The 27,737-nt window shown below is 42.6% G+C and overlaps 1 protein-coding gene across 6 annotated transcripts in view; it reads left to right on the top strand.

Moving 5' to 3' along the window:
* The window catches only part of LOC134355649 (lethal(3)malignant brain tumor-like protein 4), a 427,935-nt gene that overhangs the window by 174,385 nt on the left and 225,813 nt on the right, over positions 1-27,737 (top strand). For all 6 annotated transcript variants that reach the window (XM_063065900.1, XM_063065889.1, XM_063065869.1 and 3 more), the window contains 2 exons: positions 260-411; positions 3,009-3,085. In XM_063065900.1, the coding sequence (XP_062921970.1) occupies positions 260-411; positions 3,009-3,085 (229 nt within the window). The remainder of the gene's footprint in view (positions 1-259; positions 412-3,008; positions 3,086-27,737) is intronic.

Raw genomic sequence — 27,737 nt, 5'->3', positions numbered from 1 at the left:
TTGATGATTATTCTTCTGCAAAGAATTGTGATTATTACATTTAATTGAAACAGAACTATAAATGGAGAATTATATGATCTATAGAAATAAATTTCCATGGGAGACAGGTCTGTCGAGCTTCCTATCTATGCAGGTCTACTGACATCTATTTCTAAATATCAAACAGCATGTTTTGTCAAGGACGCATTATGTAACTACTTTAGAACTTCAAACTACCATTTTCATTTCCTCTCACACAGTTTCTATCTATTTCTCACAGACAATCACTCCTTCAGGATTTCGAATAGGAATGAAGCTGGAGGCGGTTGACAGAAAGAATCCCTCCCTGATATGTGTTGCAACAGTCACAGATATAATTGACCATCGTTTTTTGGTGCATTTTGATAACTGGGATGACACGTATGATTACTGGTGAGAATTCTTGGTACTGTATTCCCATATAGAATTTAGATACATACACCAAGTCCTGAAGGTCCGATAGTGTGAACTTTGGTGAGGTGTTTCTTCTGCCTGGTTAAAGCTGACAATGTGACATATGGCAAAGCAGGCAGTTGAAATAAAGAGAGGGAAGAAGGGAATACTGAAATAATGCTTGAATAGTACTGATATGCTATGTGGTTAACATGCAAAGTGGGCTCTGAAAAGGGTGTGGACATCTACATTGATGGAAAAAAAGGGGAAAGAGGAAGTGAGATTAGAAAACATGAGGTAAGTTGGCATTGCAAGGTGGGTCTGTAGGGAAATAGACAGATAGATTAGATAGATTCAACTTTATTGTCATTGTGCCGAGTACAGATACAAAGCCAATGAAATGCAGTTAGCATCTAATCAGAAATGCAAAGAATAGTGTTATTTACAAAATGCATTGAGGAAAAGAAGAACTATGATACAGCAAGGGTAGGAAAACATCTTGTGGCAGGCAGAGACCGTGACAGAAGTTAGGTGGCAAGATGGCAGACAGTTTGAAACAAAAGGCTCCAGAGTACATAGTCATGGATATTCCTGCCATCAGAATCAGAATCAGGTTTATTATCACTGACGTGTTGTGAAATTTGTTAAATTGCACCATCTCCCATGCCGGCAATCTCCACCCTCCCTCCACTGCTCCCTATTGTACATTGCATTCCTTCACAGCCTCAATACCAACTGTTTATCTGTTAGCTCCAACGATGTTCCTACTAGCCTGTGTTGAAAGATAATGCAGGCGTTATTAACTGGGGTTTGGGGCAGAAATGACCCAGGTTCTGAATTGAGGAATCAGATGGGGACATGCATATACCCCTTATGTGGGTCACCCTGGATTTGCCCTAAGATACATTGAGAATGTGATTGCACCAGAGAGGATACAGATGAAATTCTTCAGAAAATTGCCCAGGATGGGAGTGTTTCAGCTATGAGTTGAAGTTGGATTGGCTGGGTTTGTTTTCCCTGAGTGGAGAAAGCTGAGGTTCGTAGATAAAAAGAATATTTTCACTTAAAGTATATTGGGATGCACTTTCTGAGGAGTGATGGTGACAGTAACTCAAGCAACATTTAAGAAGCATTTCACTAGAGATGATGTGGTATAGAAGGCAATGAGCTAAGGACAAGGTAAGTGGAATTAGTATAGATGGGTATTCAATGGCCACCAAAGGCACAGTGGGCCGTATATCCTGCTTCAGTGTTATATACTTTATGATAAAGGTGAACTGATGTTTCAGCTAAATATTATACAAACCCCATTTAGAATTTGATGGCTGCAACACACTCAACAGAAGTTGGGACAGAGGCATGTTTACTATTGTGTTACATCACCTTTCCTTTTAATAACACTTTTTAATCGTTTTGGAACTGAGGATACTAATTGTAGTAGATTTGCAATTGGAAATTTTGTCCATTCTTGCTTGATATAAGACTTCAGCTGCTCAACAGTCCATGGTCTCCGTTGTCTGATTCTCCTCTTCATGATGCGCCATACATTTTCAGTAGGAGATAGATCTGGACTGGCAGCTGGCCAGTCAAGCACACTCACACTCTGTGTCTACAAAGCCACGCTGCTGTAGCCCGTGCAGAATGTGGACTGGCATTGTCCTGCTGAAATAAGCATGGACGTCCCAGGAAGAGATGTCGCCTTGATAGCAACATATGTCTCTCTAAAATCCTAATATACGCCTCAGAGACAATGCTACCTTCACATACATGCAACTCACCCATGCCGTGGGCACTGATGCACCCCCATACCATCACAGATGCTGGCTTTTGCACCTTTCGCTGATAACAATCTTGATGGTCGATTTCATCTTTGGCACGGAGAACTCGACGCCCGTTTTTTCCGAAAACTAGCTGAAATGTGGACTCATCTGACCACAGCACCCGGTTCCACAGTCTTTCCATCCATCTGAGATGAGCTCGGGCCCAGAGAACTCGCCGGCGTTTCTGCATAGAGTTGGTGTATGGCTTCCTCCTTGCGTAACACAGTTTCAAGTTGCATTTCTGGATGCAGCGACGGACTGTGTTGAGTGACAATGGTTTTCCGAAGTACTCCAGAGCCCAGGTGGCTATAATTCTCACAGTAACATGACTTTTCTGTGCACTTTTCAATCTTATTTTAACTCTGTCCAATTTTTGTTGAGTGTGTTGCAGCCATCAAATTCTAAATTTGTGTATATTTACAAAATACAATTAAGTTGGTCAGTAAAACTATTGAAAATCTTTTGTTTGTACTTTTGTCAGTTAAATAAAGGTTCACGTGAATTAACATATCACAGATTCTTGTTTTTTTTGCATTTTGGAAAATATCCCAACTTTTCTGGAAATGGGGTTTGTAATTATTACTAGTCTCATTATTTTCCAGTGTGACTGGTTAGACTGGTAACAACATTTACTTCTATCAAAATGTATAATGTAATTCAGGCAAATATTATCCCAATAGATCTGATACATACTCCAACGGTTCCATTTTATAAGGTGTAATTGATCAATTTGGTTAATAATTTTATTGAATAATGCATTAATTACTTGTTTGATAGGTGTGATGCTAGTAGCCCATATATTCACCCAGTGGGCTGGTGTCAAGAACAAGGCAAACCACTTACTCCTCCTCAAGGTTGGTGAGTCAATATATACTTCGTACTTCAGAGCTGTTCTGTGGAGTTGGGTTAATTCTGGACTGGAAGAATTGCATGGTCATTTACCTTTGCTGGCAAAATGAGAAATAATTCTTTCATTAATTCAACAAGGTTATTCAAACCACGTCTGGCACTGAAATTGAAAGTAAATTTATTATCACAGAATATATACAACCCTTTTTGCAGGCATACTCAATAAATCTAATAACGATAATAGAATCAATGATAGACCACACCAACAGGGCGGACAACCAGTGTGCAAAAGACACCAAACTGTGCAAATACAAAAAAAAAGGAAAAAAGAAATAATAACAACAATAAATAAGCAATAAATATTGAGAATATGAGATGAAGGGTCATTCCACTTTCAAAATCACTTGGATCACATTTCTTCCTATTCTGATGTTTGGTCTGAACAACAACTGAACTTCTCGACTCTGTCTGCGTGCTTTTATGTATTGAGTTTCTGCCACATAATTGGCTGATTAGATATTTGCATTGATCTGTGTACCTAATAAAGTGGCAACTGAGTGTATATATTCAAAATGTTAAGGAAACCGCAGGAAACTACTATCCATTAGCATAACATCTGTCATTAAGGAAATGTTAGAAATTGTTATTAAATATGTTATGACAGGGCACTTAGAAAAGTTAAAGGGAATTAGGCCGTCAATATGGTTTTGTTGACAGGAAATGAAATTTGACTGATATATTGGAGTTCTTTAATGGGGTAACGTATAATGAAGAGAAAGGAGAAACCATGGATGCACCTTAGATTTCCAGATGACTCTTGATAAAGTATTAAATCAAAACTTAGTATGCGAGTTAAAAATTGCAGGAAGGGTAAGACGAGTGACCATAAACCAATCCTCATTGGGGAATCAGAATTGGAGAGAGTGAGCAATTTCAAGTTCTTGGGTGTCAATATCTCTGAGGACCTAACCCTGGACACAACATATTGATGCAGCTATAAAGAAGGCAAAACAGCAGCTATATTTCATTAGGAGTTTGAGAAGATTTGGTGTGTCAACTAAAACACTTGAAAACTTCTACAAATGTACCATAGAGAGCATTCTGACTGGCTGCATCTCCATTTTGTATGGGGGGGGGGTCTAATTGAAGAAGTTTGTAAAATTAGTCAGCTTCATCATGGGTACCGGCCTCCAGAGCAGGGGTCCCCAACCTTTTTTGCACTGCGGACTGGTTTAATATTGGCAATATTCTTGCGGACCGGCCGACCCCGGGGGGTGTGGGTGTAAGGTTGCCAATGGACAAGAGTAGCAGTCAAATACGTTGCGTTTACCCAGAGAAAGACTACAGTGACCATGAAGCTTTGCGCGGGCACCAGTGCGCATGCGTGACCTGCCCACTCTTGTACCTGCCGATTTTTTCCCCTGCAAATCGTTTTTGGCGACTCTGCTCAGGGGGAAGGGGTGGGGGGGGGTTGTTAATCACAACCGGAATATAGGTGAGAAGTGGCTAATACACTCAATTTCGTTTGTAAAAGGGTCTATCTAACAAATTTAATATTAAACACACAGCGTATATTTTCCTCGCGTGAATATAGTGATAAGTCAATTATCAGGGGAGGACAGGGGAGCTTGAAGTAAGTATTGAACGAACTTCCAGTAGAAGTGGTAGAGGCAGTTTCGGTATTATCAATTAAAGAAAAATTGGATCGGTATATGGACGGGAAAGGAATGGAGGGTTATGGGCTGAGTGCAGGTCGGTGGGACTAGGTGAGAGTAGCGTTCGGCACGGACTAGAAGGGCAGAGGTGGCCTGTTTCCGTGCTGTAATTGTTATATGGTTATATAAGTAAGTCAATAGCATCATAACATTTTAAGTAACGTTTGGACATTAAACACACAGCACATATTTTCCCCGTATGAATATATAACATCATTGTACACACCAATATCGCTGAATCAGTGGGAGCCCTGGGCTTGTTTCCCTGCAACAAGACGGTCCCATCGAGGGGTGATGGGAGACAGTGATACTCGAAGGAGGTTCCTTATGTCCAGTCTATTCCGCAGTTTAGTTTTCGTTGCATTCATTGCAGAAAACTCCGCTTCGCAGAAAAATGTTGGAAATGGAAGCAACGTTTTCAGTGCTTTCGTGGCTATCTCAGGATATTTAGCCTTGACTTCGATCCAGAATGCCGGCGGAGATGTTATGTCAAACAGACTTTTCAGCCCACCATCATTTGCAAGCTCGAGGAGTTGATCTCCTTCCCGCGCTGACATGGATGACGTGCGGGTAATGACCTCGCATGCTTAATGGCTCAACAGTGGCCGTGACAAGTAATGAGGGAAGGTTTCCTCGCGGCCCGGCAGGGAATGAGGAAAGGTGCCGCTGACAGGGAAAGGTACCGCCCGTGATAGGGAATGAGGAAAGGTGCCGCTGACAGGGAAAGGTACCGCCCGTGATAGGGAATGAGGAAAGGTGCCGCTGACAGGGAAAGGTACCGCCCGTGATAGGGAATGAGGAAAGGTGCCGCTGACAGGGAAAGGTACCGCCCGTGACAGGGAATGAGGAAAGGTGCAGCTGACTCATATCGCCAAATCATATCATTTTCTTGCGGCCCAGTACCGGTCCACGGCCTGGTGGTTGGGGACCGCTGCTCCAGAGTATCCAAGACATCTCCAAGGAGTGGTACTTTAGGAAGGCGGCGTCCATTATTAAGGATCCCCAGCACCCAGGACAGGCCCTCTTCTCACTGTTACTGTACAAAAGCCCGAAGGCACTCACTCAGCAATCCAGGAACAGCTTCTTCCCCTCTGCCATTTGATTTCTAACTGGACATTGAGCCCATGAACACCACCTCACTACTTTTCAGTTCCTGTTGTATTGTACTATTTATTTTAGACATTTATATACTTAAAGTAACTCCATTTTTTCCTCTATCACGTATTTCATTGTACTGCTGCGACATAAGTTCACGACATATGCTGGTGATATTAAATCTCATTCTGATTCTGATTAGAAAGATGTAAGTAGTGATGTACCAAAGGGTTAGTCTTGGGATTTTAGCCTTTTTGAAATTTGTATAAATGATTTGAAGGCATCAAAGATACGGTTGCAATATTTGCTGATGGCACAAAACTGGCAGGAAAGTAAATTGTGAAGAGACAGTAAGGAAGCAGCTTTGGAATATGTAAGTGATGGCCAAGGATCTGACAAGTGGAATATATAGGAAACTGTGCCAGGAAAAAAATACAGAAAGATGTATGTCATCTAAGTGGTGAGGTTACAGACCCCTGAAGTGCAAATTTGCAGAAGGCTTGTGTACAGGAGCAGCAAGTAATTTGGAAAACTAACGGAGTGTTATAGTTTATGGCATGAGGAAATGAATTCAAAGAGAAAGGAGAATAAAAAGAACTGCATATGCTGTAAAACTAACATAAATTTTAGAAAAGGCTGAAAATACTCAGCAGATCATGTGCAAGGAGAGGACTCGTGGTTCAGATTGAATATTTTTTGTTGGAACTGGATGGAGCAGAAACAAGTTGGTTTTATGGTGCAAAGAGAGAGAGAGAGAGAGAGAGGAGGGAATAGAGTATCTCTCAGCTAAGGTCAGGGTTGCCATGGGAATTAGCAGTAAACAAGGTCACTCACATGATGGGTTAATGTTGCTAGTTAATAAAAAAAAATCTGAACAGGCGAAATCAAAAGCTATGCTATAAAGACAGAGTGGAGCAAAAAAAAATTACAAAAAAAGCAAAATGTAGAGCTGTGCAGCTTCTGGGCAGGTCAGGCCATGGTAATAGAGAGAGAAAAATTCAGCCTGTATCACATTTGGATTGGTCAGTTCCACTCTGATCATTTAAGAGGGACTGAGTCTGAATCTAGAAGCATGGAGATCCTTTGCAATTACCGAGTCTGTTGTACGGTCTCCACCAAGCACGGTCTTTGTGGCATCTTTCCATGCAACTGCATTCAGCACCTGCCCTGATACCTCTTGGCTTTCTACTGGCCAAAGAAACAGTCAGTCTTTCTGGTTGAAGTACTGCACTTCTTACATTCTGGTGTACTGCATTGTATTCAATATCTAATACTCTGCAGTGGAGAAGCAGAACATAGAATGGGTGATTACCTTGTAGAGTACTTGTTGCCTGATTTTTGGCTCCCTGCCACTTTAATTCTCCATCCCAGTCCCACACTGACCTAGGTAACACCCACAAAATACTGGAGGGATCCAGCAGGTCAGGCAGCATCTATCAAAGGGAATAAAGAGCTGGGCGTGTTAAGATGGACAGGCTAGGATCGTTTCCAAAGCAAGTTGGAGAGTCCTTGCTTGCTTGGGCGCCACAGCAGCATAGAGGTTAACGCAACGCCATTAGAGTGCCGACCATTTCGAAGTTCAACCTCACTGCCTTTCTGTAAGGCGTCTCTGTACATCCTCCCCATGGAACGTGTGGGTTTTCCCCGGCTGCTTTGGTTTCCTCCCACAGTCCAAAGACGTCGCAGTTAGGTGAATTGGTCATTGTAAACTGTCCCATGATTAGGTTAGGGTTGATTAGGATTGTGTAGTTGCTGGGGCAGCGTGGCTTGAAGGACATGGAAGGGCCAACTCCACGTTATGTTACTAAAATAAGAAATAAAGAAATAAAACATACAAGATCTTCAGGAGCCTTGGCACACTGACCTATCAGTCACTGTAATAAGTCCACTGTAAGCTTAAGGAACAACACTTAATCTTTTGTTTGGCCACATTGCTGCTGTACAGACTTGATATCAAATTCTACAACTTCAAGTACGCTAATTGCCACCATTTCATAGCTTTTATGCTCCTTTGTTCAGATTCTCTCTTCCCCCCTCTCCAACTGTGTCCTTTACCCCATCATCCAGATGACCTAGTTTATAGCTTATCTCCATGGCAACACTGGCCTTCATTGTTTCCCCACCCTCCCTGCAATTTAAAGCCAAATTATTTTCTCTCTTCCCTGGTCCTAACGAAGGTTTCTCTTAACACAGATTCTATTTGACTTGCTGAGTCTCTTCAGCATTTTTTGTTTCTACATGAGTAAGAATGTTATGCTTCTGTTATACTGATATCTAAATTAATGTGTGCAATATTGGTCTGTTTATATAAAGAAGGATGTTATGCAGGAAACAGTTCAGAAGCTGTTCAGTTGACTAATACCTGCAATGGACTGTTTTGTCTTGTGGGGAGAAATTAGACAGACCAGGACTGTTTCCAAAGCAAGTTGGAAGGGTCTTGTTTATAAGATCTTCAGGTATCTTAGCAACATTGACTTGAAGCTGATATTGTGGGAGAATTAGGAATTTGGAATTGGTGTTGAAAACCAAGAGGTTGCCCATTACAGACAGATTTGAGGCATGCTTTTTTTTCTTCGCAGGGGTGTATGAGTCTTCAAAACTATTTCCTAAAAAGGCAACAGAAATGGAAGTAGTCCTGATTGAAGAGCCTTGGCCTGAAATATTGACTCTTTATTCCTTTTCATAGATGTGGACTGACCTGCTGAGTTCCTCCCGCATTTCCAGCATCTGCAGAATCTCATTTGCTTATGTGCGCAGAAGCAGAACTTTTGAAGATAGATTGTTGATAAATAAGGTTTGAAGGTTATCAAGAGAGATGGGAATGTAGAGTCAGGACAGCTATGGCTTTAATGAATGGTGGAGCAGACACAAGGTATCTATTCTTTTAACTTCAGTGTATGTCATTATTATTGAAACTTCAGATCTGGATCTTTAGTTCTTTCAGTGGAACACCGAGTGAAGAACGAGCTATTGTCATGATCATGTTGAATTGAAAGCTGGCACTTGGAGCACGAATTTAGCAAGGAGCCAGAGCGATGCTGATAATTCTTAACAGGCTTGAAGGTTTGACATGAGTGGCTGTATTGAATAAGCCAGAATGAAGTGAGTGCCTGAGAGGTGCATCAATATCTATATGGTACAGACTTGTGGTGGACAGGGAAATATGTGATGAAGGAAACGTGGGCTGAGTGAATTTGGAATTGGCTTGCCCATAGAAGGCAGAGGGTGGTTGGAGAAGAAGCATTTTCTATCCAGAGGTTGGTGACCAGTGGTGTTCCTCAGTAATCTGGTCTGGGACACCTGCTCTTTGTGATTTTTATAAATGATTTAGATGAGGAAGAGGAAGGGTGGATTACAGATGACACGAAGGTCAGCGGTGTTGTGGAAAGTGTAGTAATTTGTCGGAGGTTCCAGCAGGACATTCACAGGATATAGAGCTAGGCTGAGAAGGAGTTAAACCAGAAAAATGATTCACTTTGGAAGATCGAATTTGAAAGCGGAATGCAAGATTAATGGCAGGATTCTTAACAGTATGGAGAAACAGCGGGATCTTGAGGTCCATGTCCACATTTCCCTCAAAATTGTTGCGCAAGTTGATAAAAATGTGAGGTAAGGTTTCAACTCTAAAAAACCCTGGTTAGACCACACCCTTGTTCGGTTCTGGTCACCTCATTGTAGGAAGGATGTGGAGGCTTTAGAGAAGGTGCAGGGGAGATTTACCAGGATGTTGCCAGGATTAGAGAGTATGAAGATAGGTTGAGCAAGCCCAGGCTTTTCTCTGAGAGGTTACTTGATAGAAATGAGATGGTAAGAGGCAGAGGTTGAGTGGATAACCACAGACTTTTTTCCCAGGGCAAAAATGACTTATTATTGAAACTTAATTTTAAGGTGATTGGAGGAAAGTAGAGAGGAAATGTCAGAGGGAGGTTTTTTACACAGGGAGTGTTGGGTGCATGGAAAACCCTGCCAGCAATAGTGATAGATGCAGATATATTAGGGATGTTAAAGAAACTCTTAGAATGGCATATGGATGATAGAAAAATGGAGGTCTATGTAGAAAGGAAGGGATAGATTAATCTTCGGTAGGTTAAAAGGTCAGAAAACATTAAGGGCCAAAGGGCCTGTACAGCGTTTTCTGTGTTTTTGGATATGTACAGTATGTTCTTAGGAAATTGTTGTAAGTTTTGATGAGGAAGAAGCGTTGTTATGTTGAGGGAGCTGGTAAGAGAAGAGTTTTGCTTAATCTTTCCACCTCTGTGACATAATTAAAATGCTTTAAATACTGGTCCAAAAGTGAGCTACTTGTAGGTGAACTAGCCCAGTGATCTTGTCCAATGGTTTGTGCACTTGAAACCATTCAAGTTCTTGTGGTGCCATTCACCACTACAAATTCTTGGAGAAGGCAGGGTAACCTGCTTGAACCTTCTTGAATCAATTTCACTGGATGCTGAAAGCATCCAAAAATTAGGTGTGTAAGTCAAATGAGTTAGTGAAGACATTTCATGGTGATACTAGAAAAGCAAAGATAATTGTGAAAGTAAATGTAAAGTGCTCACTGAGTAATCTTGTTGGTGGTTGTCTCCTACCATTATCCTCTGGCTGGGGTCCACCTGAGCCTGCCAGAGTGGGGTAAAATGAGCAAAGGCTCACAGAACAGCATGGCCCAGGACTACTTTAAAAATTCATTACAACTGCCTCATATAAAACTATATAAATCGATACATTGAAAATAAGTTAAATGAAGCTTCCAAATATATATGATGTCAAGTGGCTCTATTTATAGTACTTTACACAGCTTTGATATTTGCCTTCTATGGTTGCTTATATTTGCATGGATTTCTCGTAGGCTCTGAACACAACTTTAACAATCACTTGAATGAGTCAAGGATGACCTGCCATGTCAATGGTTCAGCCTCTATGTATTATGTTTTTCCAACTGTGTATAATTTTAAGTATAATTTATACTGGCATTCGTTCAGAGGAATATATTTCATGTGCATGTTGTTCACTCCAACCTTCAGCTTCCAACGAGTGACTAAAATTTCTCCTGAACTATTTGTATTTTACAATGTGACAATTACATCCAAGACAGACTGATTGATGCAGCCACATTTTGATTGTACTTTCTCCATCTTCTAGAGAAGATTCACTAGAATGATTCCGGGAATGAGAGGGTTAACATATGAGGAACGTTTGACCGCTCTTGGACTGTATTCCATGGAGTTTAGAAGAATGAGGGGGGACCTCATAGAAACATTTTGAATGTTGAAAGGCATGGACAGAGTAGATGTGGCAAAGTTGTTTCCCATGGCAGGGGAGTCTAGTACGAGAGGGCACGACTTAAGGATTGAAGGGCTCCCATTCAGAACAGAAATGCGAAGAATTTTTTTTAGCCAGAGGGTGGTGAATCTGTGGAATTTGATGCTACAGACGGTAGTGGAGGTCAAGTCATTGGGTGTATTTAAGGTAGAGATTGATTGAGAGTAGCCAGGGCATCAAAGGTTATGGTGAGAAGGCGGGGGAGTGGGACTAAATGGGAGAATGGATCAGCTCATGATAAAATGGTGGAGCAGACTCGATGGGCCGAATGGCTGACTTCTGCTCCTTTGTCTTATGGTCTTATTTACCAATTGCAAGTCTAAGATCTGGTTGATGTCAAAATACCTGATGTTTCTCCATCAGTACAGCAGAAATACTTTAATGGAGAAAAATCTGATTTTATCAGCATTTTGAAATCCGGGTGAATGGGTTTTACTTCAGTGATGACGCGGATGTTACTACTTAAAGCTGCTGAGGTCAGAGGCAATCATGGCAGCTTCATCTTGTTTTGCATATTGACTAATAATACCTAATTAGACAGGCACACCACAGGGGTTCAGGGAAGAACAACATAGTTCAATCCCAGTTGCTTCCTGTTGTGCTTGTATGAATAGTTCCCTTAGTACATAGTCTGTTTAAAAAGGCGCTTAATGGCATGCTGGAATAGAAATTTTGGTTAATCTTTGGTTGACTCAACTCTCTCTACATAAATTGCATTCCCATGTGCCATACATATTTAACTCTTATCTTACGTTATTTTTGTGTCTTTCTGCTTATTGTGTTTATAGCTGTGTTTACATTTTTAATCTCTCCCTCTCCCAGTGTAGAGTGCCCTCCTGCTTCAAATTATCCACCATTGTCCCTGTACCAAAAAAGACCAAGGTAACATGCCTGAACGACTGGCGTCCTGTCACACTCAACCTCAATAATAAGCAAATGCTTTGAGAGGCTGGTCAAGGATTACATCTGCAGCTGGCTACCACCCAAACTGAATCCCCTACAATTCGCCTACTGACACAACCGATCAACAGATGACGCAATAGCCACTGCTGTACATACCGTCCTTACACATCTGGAGAAGAAGGATGCTTATGTGAGAATGCTGTTCTTGGACGACAGTTCAGCATTCAACACCATAGTTCCATCCAGGCTCGACAAGAAGCTCAGAGACCTTGATCTTGACTCTGCCTTATGCAGCCGGATACTGGACTTCCTGTCAGATCGCCAGCAGGTTGTAAGAGTGGGCTCCCTCACCTCCGACCCTCTGACTCTCAAGACAGGAACCCCTCAGGGCTGTATACTGAGTCCCCTCCTTTACTCCTTGTATACCCATGACTGTATCGCCACCCACAGCAGCAATCTGCTAATTAAATTTGCCAACGACTCTACTTTGATTGGCCTTATCTCAGACAATAACAAGGTGACCTACAGAGAAGAAGTTATCTTTCTGACACAGTGAGAAGAAAACAACCTCTCCCTTAATGTCGCAAAAACAAAGGAGCTGGTTGTGGATTACAGGAGAATGGAGATGGGCTAATCCCTATTGACACCAATGGATCTAGGGTTGAGAGGGTAAACAGCTTCAGGATACTCGGCATGCACATCACTGAAGACCTCACGTGGTCTGTGCACACCAGCTTCACCAATGGTTGAGGAAGTTTGGTATGGGCCCCCAAATCCTAAGAACTTTCTACAGGGGCACAATTGAGAGCATCCTGACTGGCGGCATCACTGCCTGGTATGAGAACTGTACCTCCCTTCATCGCAGGACTCTGCAGAGAGTGGTGCGGACAGCCCAACACATCTGTAGATGTGAACTTCCCATGATTCAGGACACTTACAAGGACAGGTATGTAAAAAGGGCTTGGAGGATCATTGGGGACCCAAACCATCCCAACCACAATCTATTCCAGCTGATACCATCTGGGAAGCGGTACCACAGCCTAAAAGCCAGGAGCAATAGGCTCCGGGACAGCTTCTTCCACTAGGCCATCAGACTGATGAACTCTCACTGATTTGAGTGTACTCTATATTACATTGACTATTCTATTTATTATAATTTATTATAAATTACTATGATTGCACATTTAGATGGAGACGTAATGTAAAGGTTTTTACTCCTTGTGTATGTGAAGGATGTAAGAAATAAAGTCAATTCAATTCAATTCAATTCCATTCAAGCCAGGCTCCAGGACAGCTTCTTCCACCAGGCCATCAGACTGCTTAATTCATGCTGACACAACTGTATTTCTATGTTATATTGGCTATCCTGTCATACATTATATCTAGTATAAATTACTGTAATTGCACATTGCACATTTACATGGAAACATAACATAAAGATTTTTTTACTCCTCATTTATATGAAGGATGTAAGTAATAAAGTCAATTCAATTCAATTCAATTATTTGCATGTGATAGTGGGAATAATCCACCATCAGAGTTCTGCATTTCAATCTGTTTTCTAATTGCTGAAACATACTCTAGAAAGCCTCTGCTTATCCTTCTTCACACAACCAACTCAAGGTATCCCAGACCTTCGTTAAAGCTTCAGCAGCTCACGTCATGAGCTTCACCCTAGACTGCAAATAATAAGCAATTTATTAGCTTGTCTCAGTAATTGGTAAGTATCTTCCACGCATTGACTGAGATGAGGAGCTCTTGGAAGGAATCTTGCCCATCTTTCTATAATGCTTTTTGGGCTTTTTGTGGGTGTCTACTTGGAACCAATAACTTCAGCAGCCACAAAAACTGTCCTTCAGTGCCCTCTGTCTGTTGTGTGGTGGCCTGGGATTTTTTTTGACAGAAACTGGATATCTGTTATTTTAGATTGAACAGGTGTCAGAAGTTTGATTATTACGTTTCAGCCTGGACTCCAACTTTAATCCACAGCCTCTGGTGATCTCAGCAGGATTGTACACAAAATAAAATGGCACAGGCCAAATTATCCTCCATACTTTTAGTTTGCCAGGCAGTAGTCTAAGTTAAATCTTGGTGTTGTCTTGTTGTTTCAGTTTTAAGGTGCATTATTTCATGGTTCCTCCAAGAGGACCACAAACTTCCCGTTGGGTCTGGAGGCCTGCATGCCTCAAAGACCTGGAGAGCTATGTTGGCTGGAATTGGGGTTCTTGATAGGCTCACCATGCCAAACAGGTCAAAGGGGAGAGGCCAGACTAACAGTGCCCTACCAGTCCTCCAATTTCGGGGGTTCGGCTCAGGATTAGCAACTGTGACTGGCAAAACAAAATTGTTATGGAAACAGCAATGAGGAATCCTACACCTGAGTGCGACAGTATTCCTGAGTCTCCGTCTGGGACTTGCTTGACTTAACAGCAGTGAAAACCGAGAGGAAGCTACCAACATGATGAAGGAAGCCCTGAACACTGCCAGAGATGGAGGACCTGATTGCCCCAAACGCCAGTAAGTATTTCATGGTAGGCAAATCATATACATGTTATAGTTTGATGGAAGTCATAGAAATATAGAAAACCTGTGCCAATCATGTCCTTACCTTTGAACTACCTAGGCTTACCCATAACCCTCTATTTTTCGTACCCATCCAGGAGTCTCTTAAAAGACCCTATCATATCTGACTCCACCATCGCTGCCGGCAGCCCATTCCACGCACTCACCACTCTCTGCATAATAAAACTTACCCCTGACGTCTCCTCTGTACCTACTTCCAAGCACTTTAAAACAATGCCCTCACGTGCTAGCCATTTCAGCCCTGAGGAAAAGCCTCTGACTATCCACACAATCAATACCTCTCATTATCTTGTACATCCCTATCAGGTCACCTCTCATCTTCCATCGCTCCAATGAGAAAAGGCCAAGTTCACTCAACCTATTCTGATCAGGCATGCTTCCCAATCCAGGCAACATCCTTGTAAATCTCTTCTGCACCCTTTCTATGGTTTCCACATCCTTCCTGTAGTGAGGTGACTAGAATTGAGCACAGTACAAGTGGGGTCTGACCAGGGTCCTATATTAGATTAGATTATGAGGACACTCAGTCCTCATTTATTGTCATTTAGAAATGTGTGCATTAAAAATGATACAATGTTCCTCCAGAATGATATCACAAGAAACACAGGACAAACCAAGACTAAAACTGACAAAACCACATAATTATAACATATAGTTACAACAGTGCAAAGCAAAGCTGTAATTTGATAAAGAGCAGACCGTGGGCACGGTAAAAAAAAGTCTCAAAGTTCCGATAGCCTCATCATCTCACACAGGCGGTAGAAAGGAGAAACTCTCCCTGCCATGAACCTCCAAGCGCCACAAACTTGCCGATGCAGCACCATTAGAAGCACCCGACCGCAGTGGACTCTGAGTCCATCTGAAAACTTGGAGCCTCCGACCAGCCCTTCGACACCCAGCACCAAGCACCATCCTCTGCCGAGTGCTTCGACCCCACCCCGGCCGCTGAGCAACAAGCAAAGCCGAGGACTCGGGGCCTTCCCCTCCGGAGATTTCAGACCACACAGTAGCAGCAGCAGCGAAGCAGGCATTTCAGAAGTTTCACCAGATGTTCCTCCGTGCTCTCACGTCTGTCTCCATCAAATCAGGATTGTGCACGGCACCCTACTTGACAAATAACAGACATCACCACAGGAGTGGCCGCTGCGAGCTGCGTCATACCGCCATCTTCTCCTCTGCTACATTACCTCTTGGCTCTTAAACTCAAATCGCACAATTGATGAAGGCCAGTGCACTGTATGTCTTCTTAAACACAGAGTCAACCTTTGTAGCAGCGTTGAGTGTCCTATGGACTTGGACCCCAAGATCCCTCTGATCCTCCACACTGCCAAGAGACTTACCATTGATGTTATATACTGCCATCATATTTGACCTACCAAAATGAACCATGATATGATCAATTCAATTTCAGTTTGCATGGTAGAGGAATCAGTAAATTTCCTCGGGAATGGGACATAACACAAAAGACATTTTTCATTCTCTTTTATGACCTCCTAATATTGTACTCATTCTTTTTTGGTTGGTCTTCTGATGCCTAGACACACTTTGCTTGTACCTTTTTTTCCTCCACAAAATGTCTTCCCTCCAGTGATCCATAGGATTTACATAGTTGCTAATGAAAAGCTGCCAGACTTTGTCCTGGATAGTTAGATCTCTGCAAAGTAGCTGAGAATCTCAAGCAGGAATTTGTTGAATGAATAAAGAAAACAGTTTTGTGCTAAGCAACTGGAGGGAAATGCTGGAGGAAGTAGGCAGGTCAGGCAGCATCTATGGAAATGATTAGACAGGCGATATTTCGGGCCAAAACTCACCTTCAGGACTGAAAAGGAAAGGGGAAGATGCCAGAGTAAAAAGGTGGGGGAGGGGAAAGAGGCTAGCTGGAAGGTGATAGGTGAAGCCAGATGGGTGGGTAAGGTCAAGGGCTGCAGAAGAAGGAATATGATGGGAGAAGAGAGTGGACCTCAGGCTCAAGGGAAGTAGGAGGGGATCCAGGGAGAAGTAATAGGTGAGAAGAGTGGGGAATAGAGGAAGGGGATGATGTTTACCAGAAGGAGAAATGGATATTCATGCCATCAGGTTGGAGGCTACCCAGTTTTGTGTTACCCAATTTTGTTTTCTTGTTTTGTGCAACTCACCCTTTTCTCAGCATCTTACTATAAACATAAAATCACACATTTTGCATTTTTTCCTCATTAAAGTACTTGAATAATTCCAGAGTTATCACGTTTCCCTTCTTAGCTAGAAACAGCAAGAAGCAAATTAGAGTTTTAGATGCCAAGAGACATTAAGTTTTTGTAAGGTAGCCAAGCTATGTAGGCTGCAGGAAAGTTGAAGAGAGAAGAATCTGCAATAGCTTTTTTTAAGTGAAGTTAACTCATTGCATATCAGGAACATGCTCAATAGTTTGGACCAGGCTTGGTGGTTAGAAATAGCAGCAAGGTTATTGTGCTCAGTGTTATTAAGGAGGAAGGTGGACAGTGTTTGTCAATTGCATGTGGATGGCAAGAGGTTAATGCTTAATTTGATCAGAAGCTACTGTTTGACATTGCTGATGTGTTCTCCAAAAATGTAAAAATATTAAGCATTTTCCATTCAGATGTAGATCAACTTTTAGCAGTGTAGTTATTTTTAATTTATGCTAAACAGCATCTCCACTGCTGGAAGCTAATAAATGGTAACTCCCAGTCCTTCAGATTTCACTTATGTAACGTTCCGTTATATTGGCTCGTATATGTCTAGGGGAAATCCCGCCCAGCCCCCGCCTCAACACTCCCCACAGGGTTGGTCGCCGCCCGAATCAATCACAAACATCAATCATCAGCCAGCACACCCAGTAAATTTTAATAAATACAATTTATAGATATTACTAATTCTATGACATTAATATACATTTGATACAGAGAGGAAAGTAATGAGAAAAAAGGCGCCAACACTTATCAAAGTCCAAGTTCTTTGCGCGCTACCGTTGGAGCTTAATCAATTCCGGACAACCACCCGGATCCTGTTGACTCACGGCTCGGGACTACCCGGAGTGATCGACCGGAGCATCTCCGCACGTCCGCCGTCCTCCCCGTCTCTCCTCCAACTCCCCGTCTCTCCCCCGACTCCCCGTCTCTCCACCGTCCTCCTCGTCTCTCCTCCGACTCCCCGTCTCTCCACCATCCTCCCCGTCTCTCCTCCGACTCCCTGCCAAAACCCCGTCCACAGTCATATCATACAGCATGGTATCCGAAAACAAAACGATACATAACCACCCATTGGCTAATAGAAGGTGGTTATCTACTTTAAAAGTAAAACAAACTGCTAGCGCAAACTCTCTTCAGCGTTAAAACACAACAAAGCCGCATTCCCCAGATTAACATAACAAAGACGCCATTTTAAATTTAACACAAAGAAAGACCCCGTACACTTTGCAGATGTAACAAAAATTTTCTTTTTCTTTAAGCTTTTTATCGGTCATCTCTCTCATTATGTCAGTTATCTATTCGCCATTTACTCCTATGATGAGACTTAGCGGTCTAACATTCAGATTATAAAACCCTTTGTTTTTGGAGTTATCTGTATCCTAAAGTTATTTTTGGCTTTGTATTTGTTTAATTATGGAAAGAATTATTATGGTCACAATATTAGTTGGTCAGGGTCTGCCCTTTGTGGTTAACTCCTATGACATCAGGTTGGTTCATGCATTGTCATACAGGAGAGGAGTAAGTGATTGTCAAATAATGTCAGAATGACATGGGAGTTATGACTGAATGTGAATGTATGTGGGTATGCTAGCACATAGGAAATTATTGGCAACTGAGTTATGAGGGTATGATGAATTGAGCCATGTCAGAGATTAATGATCATCCATTCATTAACATTACCATATGAGGTCATTAGCTGTTGGGATTGCCCCCCCCGTCCATTCTAATAGCCCTTGACAATAACCTCTAAGATTTTCCTGTCTGGAGGAGCATCTGGCTCCTGTAGATACAGGGCACATCTCCTCCTTTGCACATCCTCTGCCAAATGTAATAGCAGAAAATTTGGAGACATTTTCTTCCATGTTGTGGCATTCGTAAGCTATTTCTAGATCAGATTTAATTGTAGACTAATTGCCTTTACCTGCTCCACAATAGAACTGCATTTGAAAGATGCAGACAATCTTTCAGTAACTTAAACTGGAGCAAACTATTCACCATACTGCCTGCCTGCCACAACGTATAGCCAACGACCAGCACAACCAATGCATACTGAATTTTGCAGTCATGAAGGTCCCTCACAGCAGGCTAATCCAGAAGATTAAAGTGCATGGAGTCCATGGTGAATTGATTGATTGGATTCAGAACTGGCTTCCTTATAAAAGCCAAAGGGTAGTGTTTGAAGGGACTTATTTGAGCTGGAGGTCTGTAATTAGTGGAGTTCCACAGGAATCTGTGCTGAAACCTCTGCTGTTTAGTAGAGTTGTGGATGGTGTAGAAGACTGGCAAAGAATACAGTACAAAATAGACCAATTGCAGACTGGGCTGAGAAACGTTATAAAACTCTGTTGCAACCTTATAAAACCCTGGTTAGGCCACATCTGGACTATTGTGTACAGTTCTGATTGCTGCACTATAGTAAGGATGTTGAGGCTTTGGAAAGGGTGTAAAAGAGGTTTACCAGGATGCTGCCCAGTGCTATCACAAGAGTCTGGATAAACTTGGGTTGTTTTCTCTGGAGCATTGGAGACTGAGGGAAGATCTGATAGAGATCTACAAGATTTTGAGAGGCATAGATAGAGTGGACGGAGAATATCTATTTCCCAGGGTTGAAATGTCTAATATCAGAGGGTAGGTTCAAGAGAGATATGAGGGGTAGGTTTTCCACTCAGTAGTGGATGCCTGGTATGGTGGTAGAGGCTTTTAAGTGATGTTTGGATAGGTACATAGATGTAAGAAAGATGGGGGGATGTGGACATGGTGTATGCAGGAAGGATTAGTGTTCGGGTATTTTTGATTTGTTTTTTAGCTGGTTTGGCACAACATTGTGGGCTGAAGGACCTGTTTCTGTACTGTACTCTTCTATGTTCCTAATAGGAAGTTTGAACTTAGCATCTTGCCTGTCTGCTGCTCTATTTAGGCTCACCACACATCCATGTGTCTGCTTTTTGAGTAATCGAGTTTCGTATCTCTTAATGACTATTGTCAATCTGATTATTTTTGGAAGCACCTCAGTTCCAGATCCCCTATAGAGGACATTGTGCTATTTTTGATTTCTACTAACTATCTGTAACAAACATCCATAAATGGCACGTGGGTGAGTAAGGACAATAAAAAAGCTGTGGTCCTCACTACTGATGACACTGTCTGGGCTTGACTTTGCTGATTGAATTTAGTTGATATTACTGCCTGTTCACTCACTGTAATGACATCTGTTTGAATAAAGAGTAATGATTCGCTTTATTTGTCACGTGCATCGAAACATCAGAGAGATACAGAGAAGTGCATTGTTTGCATCAGCAACAAACACAATCCAAGGAGGTGCTGGGGGCAAATGTGGCCGTGCTTCGGGCACCAGCATAGCATGCTCCCAGCTTACCGACTCCAACCAGTCCGACTCGGAAAGTGGCAGGCAACGGGAGCCCCTGGAGGAAACCCACGTGGTCGGTGAGAGATTTACAAGCTCTTCAAATACAGAGGTGGAAATTGAACCCTGACTTTCCAATTGCTGCACTGTAAAACATTATGCTGACCACTACTCTACCATTCTGCCCTTTCATTTGAGCTGGTGTTTTCATTTATTGTAATGATAAAAACATATTTAGGAAAATGTCATCTATCTTTCAGAAGATGTAATCTATTAAGGGTTATGGGGAAAAGGCAGGTAGGTGGAGATGAGTCCATGGCCAGATCAGCCATGATCATATTGAATGGCGGAGCAGGCTCAACGGGCCAGATGGTCTACTCCTGCTCCTGTTTCTCATGTTTTTGCATTGTTAAAACAAGGCGATATGCTTGCCGTTGTTTCATGTTTAGTAGTTGGGATGTTGGTGGAACTTTCATAAAAATAAGATCCACAGGCCACTTAGAGATCATGCGGAGGCATCTATATTAGATCTGAATTTCTAATCGACTCAAAAGCTTGAAGTTATTTGCTTCTCAAGTTTTCTTCTTTCATTTGTTCCACAACTGGATTTTCTGTAGCACTGCCTGTAACATACTTTTGAACCATTGTAATGAACTAGCGATTTCACAGTCTCAACAGACTTAACTCTCAATCATGCAGGTAGAGCCACCTTTAAGCAGGCAAAGGTACATCTCCATGGCTGGAAGAGAGGGAGGAGAGGAGGACTCCAGGTTTGGCTGAAACATCAAGCAATGAAAGTTGCTCTACCCAAAATCTTGTTTGGAAATGTACAGTTGCTGGAGACAGGTTTGAAGACAGAAGGGCAAGATTGCTGTATCGTAGAGAAATGAGGAATTGCTGTGTTCTGTGTTTCACGTTGACATGGCTCACTCTGGATGCTCCGGATCCACCGGTAAAGCCCAGCGGCTTCTTGATACACAGAACAGATCAAATTGCTGATTTGGAAAAGTCAAAAAGGCAGGGGGTGAGTGGGGGGAAGAGGTCTTTGTTTCATGATAAACTCTTTGTGGTGCTCAGATGTGGTGGTTTTGTTGTATTCTTGTTTCCCCAACCTGGAACATCTAACGATTAAGTTCAAATTGTTTTACTTACCGAGAGACTATCCTCCTCGGTTTATATTCTGCCAAAAACCAATGTTAATCAGGCACTCGAGATATTGAATGTTGCCATCTTTAAAAAAGAAACAGCCCACGCCAATGTATTTCAATTCATAGTCAGGGATTCAATCAGGCTTGTTTGAAGTAATCCCTGCCTAATTATCATCAGCATATAACCTGCAGCACCAGGGGGTCCCAGCCACTGCTACACTACGATAAGGAATGTCTGCCTTTCCATGCCTAGAACACACTTTCAGAAATCTGATCACTTGGCTGCCCTTCTCCAACCTGTGTACAGGCAGAGTCTAAAGTGCATCTCTTCAGAGATTAGGACAACAAAGAGGTGGTGGTGGGAGGCAGAGGAGTGTTTACAAGATGGCTTTGGGTCGGTGGAGTGAGTCTTGTTCAAGGACTCATCAGGGGTTCTGAATGATTACACCACAGTGTATAAAAACAGTTGTAGATGAGTGTGTCCTCACAAAGTCATTCAGAGTCTTCCCCAACCAGAAGCCGTGGATGAACTATGAGATCCACAATCTGCTGAGATTGTAGATCAGGTTAGTGGCATTCCGGTCTGGTGACCAAGTAAGATACAAGACATCTGGGTTCGATCTCCAGAAAGCCATCTCGTGTGCAAAGTGGCAATCCTGGATCAAACTTGGATCACTGAAGGATGTTCGACAGCTATGGCAAGGCTTGAATGCTATTACCTCTTACAGAATGAAACCAATCGACAGAAGTGATAATAAGGCTTTGCTTCCAGAGGAGGTCAATGCCTTCTGTGCTTGCTTTGACTGTCAAGGCATGGAGGTTCCTTCACAAACTTACAGCCCCGAAGATTCTGTGATTTCAGTCTCTGGGGCAGATGTGAGCACATACTTCAGACGGGTGAACACACGGAAAGCATCCAGTCTAGATAGGGTACACACAGAAAGCATCTGGTCTAGATAGGGTACACACGGAAAGCATCTGGTCTAGATAGGGTACACACAGAAAGCATCTGGTCTAGATAGGGTACACACAGAAAGCATCCAGTCTAGATAGGGTACACTCAGAAAGCATCCAGTCTAGATAGGGTACACACAGAAAGCATCCGGTCTAGATAGGGTACACACAGAAAGCATCCAGTCTAGATAGGGTACACACAGAAAGCATCCAGTCTAGATAGGGTACACACAGAAAGCATCTGGTCTAGATAGGGTACACACAGAAAGCATCCAGTCTAGATAGGGTACCTGACCGAGTACTAAAGACCTGGGCTGAGCAACTAGTTGTACTGTTCACTGAGATCTATCTATCTATCGTTCAGTAGCACTTGCATCCACTGTGATAAAGTACTTTGAAAGGCTGGTGATGAAACATATCAACTCCTGCCTGAGAAGCGATTTAGATCTGCTCCATTTTGCCTACCGGCGCAGCAGGTCCACAGCAGATGCTATTTGATTGGCTCTTTACTCATCCCTGTAACATCTGGACAGCAATGATGCATACATCAGGATGCTACAACATGGCATTCAATATTGATTGTTTTCCTCTCAAAAGTAATCGATCAGTTTCAAGGTCTTGGCCTTAATACCTACTTGTGCAATTGGATGCTCGATTTCATCACTTGCAGACCCCAGTCAGTTCAGATAGGCAACAGCATCTCTTTCACACTCTCTGTCAGCACAGGTGCACCATAAGGCTGTGTGCTTGGCCCCCGTTCACTCACTTTACATCTACGACTGTGGCTAAGCAGAGTGCCAGTGCCATACTTAAGTTTGCTGGCGAAACCACTGTCACTGGCCGAATCAAAGCTGGTGATGAATCAGCATATACGAGGGAAGACGAAAACCTGGCTGAGTGGTGTCACAACAGCCACCTTTCGCTCGATATCAGCAAGACGAAGGAGCCGATTATTAACTTCGGGGGGAGGAAACTGGCGTTCCGGGAGCCAGTCCTCAGCAGGGGATCCGAAGTGGAGATGTCCAGCAGCTTTAAATTCCTCGATGTTATCATTCCAGAGGATCTGTCCTGGGTCCAGCTTGTAATTGTCATTACAAAGAAGGCAGGGCAGTGCCTGTACTTCCTCAGATCTGTGAAGGTTTGGCATGACATCTAAAACTTTGACAGACTTCTGTAAATGTTTGGAGGAGAATATATTGACTGATTGCATTACAGCCTGCCATGTAAACACTCATGCTCTTGCACGGATAATCAAACAAAAAGTGGATGCAGTCCAGTGCATCACGGATAAAGCCTCCTTCAGCACTGAATGCATTTACATGACTGCTGTTGCAGGAAAGCAGCATGCATCATCAAAGACCCTCACCACCCGGGGCCAAGCTCTCTTCTTGCTTCTGTGGTGAGGAAAAAGGTACAGGAGCCTCAGGACTTGTACCACCAGGTTCAAGAACAGTTATTACCCCTCCACAATCAGCCTCTTGAACCAGAGTTCACGCCCCCATGGCTGAACTATTTCCACAATCCAAGTACTCTCCATCTCATGCTCTTGGTGTTTATTGCTTATTTATTTAGTGTTTTTTAAACTTCTCTTTTGTACACAGTTTGCTGTGTTCTGCTCATTGGTTGTTTATCCATCCTGTTGGGTATGGTCTTTTATTGATTCTATTGTGTTTCTTGGACATACTGTGAACACCCACAAGAAAATGAAACCTATTTAAAAAGAAGTCCATCAAACATCCAATGTGCAGAGAAGAAAAAAAGCAAATCATGCGAATAATAACAGCAAGGAAATGACGTTCAGAACTGAAGTCCACGAAAGAGAGTCTGTCCACAGACACGAAGCCACAGCCTCATTTCAGTACAGGACCAAGAAATCATCACTGACCAGTGAGCTGAACTGGCCTGTCCCTTGCCTCGGACCTTTTCAATCGTGCAAACATCGGGTTCAGTGGCTTCGATATGCTCTGGGGCCTGGATCCCATCACCTCAATTTGACTGTTCCCAACCTTTCCATTCGGCCCGCTGCTTAAATCGTCATCCATACATCGAGTTCTGTCAATTTGATACGCTCTGGAGCCTCGACCCCACTGCCCTGATTCGGCCTGTACCTGACCTTTCCAATTCGGCCAGGCGCCTAAATCGATCGAACCTCAGGTCTTTCCTCGCACCGGTCAACAGGCCCGTTGCCTCGTGTCAGCTGCCTCATCTCATCTCGGTTCTGCCTCCGAGTCCAAAGGGAAGTTGCAAGCTATTGTTTGTGGTGAAATTTGCTAAACTTTGTAAATGGACATGCGCCAATCAAAGAAGTTAGTTGTTCAGAGGAGTTCAACGTGAGCACGTCTTCGATGCAAGTACCACAAGAGATCTCTTTGTAAACTGAAGTTGTAAGGCTTGTCACGCCATATGTGTGATAATTCATTTATTGTAAGCTTTTTGGAATTTTTTGGTTGTTTTATGTGGAGTCCAATTAATATGTCACAGAAAATTGTTTCTTGATATGTATTTTTGACTATCCATAATTTCAGCTACTAGCAAAATGTAAATTTCTGATGATGAGGTGGTACAGAACAAAAACATACAATGTTGGAGACCCCATCTATGGAGAAACCTTCCGAGCAAAATGTAGACTTCAGAGACGTACCTTTTTCAAAGTTGCCCTCTTGCCTGCTATATTCAGTATATAAAACTTATGTTTTCATCACATTTTCTTTCCTCATTTGTTCTGCTGCATTCCTGTTTCTGTGTTCTGGCTGTTCAGTTTTTTACCCTTTCCTCTCAGATGCTATGATTTGAAACATCATTTAGTTATTTTCTGAAATGTCTTTTTCAAATATTGCTCAATATGTTAACTGAAAACAAATGTTGACATTATTATGTATTTTGATTCGGATTCTGATTTTGTGTTACCGTTGTGTTTACACAATTCCTGTGATACAAAACTCCAATAGTGCATCTCAAAGCTGCGGATCTGATTACTGACAAATTGAGTGATTTGAGCTTTTCTTAAGTAAGGAACTACTTCCAGTCATATGATTTGTGGAAGTCCTTGCAAAGTTTCTTGTTTGCTTCTTCTCTGGCCACAGATGAGTTCCAGAGTACTTGAGTGTGCTAATGTGGTTTGAAATGGGTAGCAAAAACAAACCAGCCCAGTAAGTTAGTGGTAGATAAATTGCTGGAAGAGATTCTGAGGGATTGGAACACCCAACACTTGCATTGAAAGTGGCATCACAGTAGACATTGTAGTAAAGAAGACATTTGGCATGCTGGCCTTCATCAGCCAGGGCACTGAGTATACGAGTTAGAAAGTATTGATGCATTTATGTATATAAGACATTGGAGAATCTGCACTTTGGAGTATTCTGTACAGATTTGGTCATCCATTAATAACATAGGAAAGATGCTACTCCACTAGAAAGAGAACAGAAAAGATTTACCAGGATGTTGCTTGGACTTGAGGGCTTGAATTACATGGAGGGGTTGTATAGATTAGCACTTTTTTCCCCCTGGAACATAGCAGTTCAAGGGCTTGCCTGATAAAGATATTAGGAGAGGTCACCAAGGCTTAGTCTTTGTTCCTTGGAATTTAGGAGAATGAGGGGCAATCTTATAGAAATGTTAAAAAATTATGAGAGGCATAGATAAGGTAGTCCAAGAGGACCGCAGACAAGAGAAAATCTGCAGATGCTGGAAATCTAAGCAACGCACAAAAAATTTTGGAGGAATTCAGCAGGCCAGGCAGCATCTATGGGAACCCTTCAGCAGGACCACAACCTTGTCTTGGGGTGGAGGTTTGTGTGCCTCAGTGGCCCAAAGAGTGAGCTGGAATCAAATCTTTGGGCTCGTGGTAGGGTCACCCATGCCAAACAGGTCAAAGGGTAGAGGCCAGACTAAGAGTAGCCCACCGGTCCTCCAGGTTCGGGGGTTCAGCTGAGGGCTGACAACCCTGACTGGCAAAACAAAACTGTTACGGAAACAGCAATGAAGAATCCTCTATATCTGAGTGTGACAGTGTTGCTGAGTCTCCAAATGAGACTTGCATGACTGGCAGTTGTGAAAACTGAGAGGAGGTTACTGACACGATGAAGGAAGCCTTGAACACCACCAGAGATGGAGGACCTTTGTTGCTGCCCTCAACGCCAGTGGTGTAATGGATGGTAAATAAGTAATAAATGAGGTGAATGCGAACAGTCTGTTCTCCAGAGAATGGGAGACCAAAACTGGTATGTAGGTGAGAGGAGCAAGGGACTTGAGGGGAAACTTTATCACACAGAGACTGGTGACTGAATGGAATATAAACCATAGAAATTACAGCACAGAAACCGGCCTTTTGGCCCTTCTTGGCTGTGCCGAACCATTTTCTGCCTAGTCCCACTGACCTGCACACGGATCATATCCCTCCATACACCTCCCATCCATGTATCTGTCTAATTTATTCTTAAATGTTAAAAAAGAACCCGCATTTACCACCTCGTCTGGCAGCTCATTCCATACTCCCACCACTCTCTGTGTGAAGAAGCCCCCCCTAATGTTCCCTTTAAACTTTTCCCCTCTCACCCTTAACCCATGTCCTCTGGTTTTTTTCTCCCCTTGCCTCAGTGGAAAAAGCCTGCTTGCATTCACTCTATCAATACCCAACATAATTTTATATACCTCTATCAAATCTCCCCTCATTCTTCTACGCTCCAGGGAATAAAGTCCTAACCTATTCAACCTTTCTCTGTAACTGAGTTTCTCAAGTCCCGGCAACATCCTTGTAAACCTTCTCTGCACCCTTTCAACCTTACTTATATCCTTCCTGTAATTTGGTGACCAAAACTGAACATAATACGCCAGATTCGGCCTCACCAATGCCTTATACAACCTCATCATAACATTCCAGCTCTTATACTCAATACTTTGATTAATAAAGGCCAATGTACCAAAAGCTCTCTTTACGACCCTATCTACCTGTGATGCCACTCTTAGGGAATTTTGTATCTGTATTCCCAGATCCCTCTGTTCCACTGCACTCCTCAGTGCCTTACCATTAACCCTGTATGTTCTATGTTGGTTTGTCCTTCCAACGTGCAATACCTCACACTTGTCAGTATTAAACTCCATCTGCCATTTTTCAGCCCATTTTTCCAGCTGGTCCAAGTCCCTCTGCAGGCTCTGAAAACCTTCCTCACTGTCTAATACACCTCCAATCTTTGTATCATCAGCAAATTTGCTGACCCAATTTACCACATTATCATCTAGATCATTGATATAGATGAGAAATAACAATGGACCCAGCACTGATCCCTGTGGCACACCACCAGTCACAGGCCTCCACTCGGAGAAGCAATTCTCTACCACCACTCTCTGGCTTCTTCCATCAAGCCAATGTCTAATCCAATTTACCACCTCTC

This window comes from Mobula hypostoma, chromosome 1 (genome assembly GCF_963921235.1).
Source record: "Mobula hypostoma chromosome 1, sMobHyp1.1, whole genome shotgun sequence".
NCBI classification, from domain to species: Eukaryota; Metazoa; Chordata; class Chondrichthyes; order Myliobatiformes; family Myliobatidae; genus Mobula; species Mobula hypostoma.
This window is presented reverse-complemented; position numbering and strand designations above follow the sequence as displayed.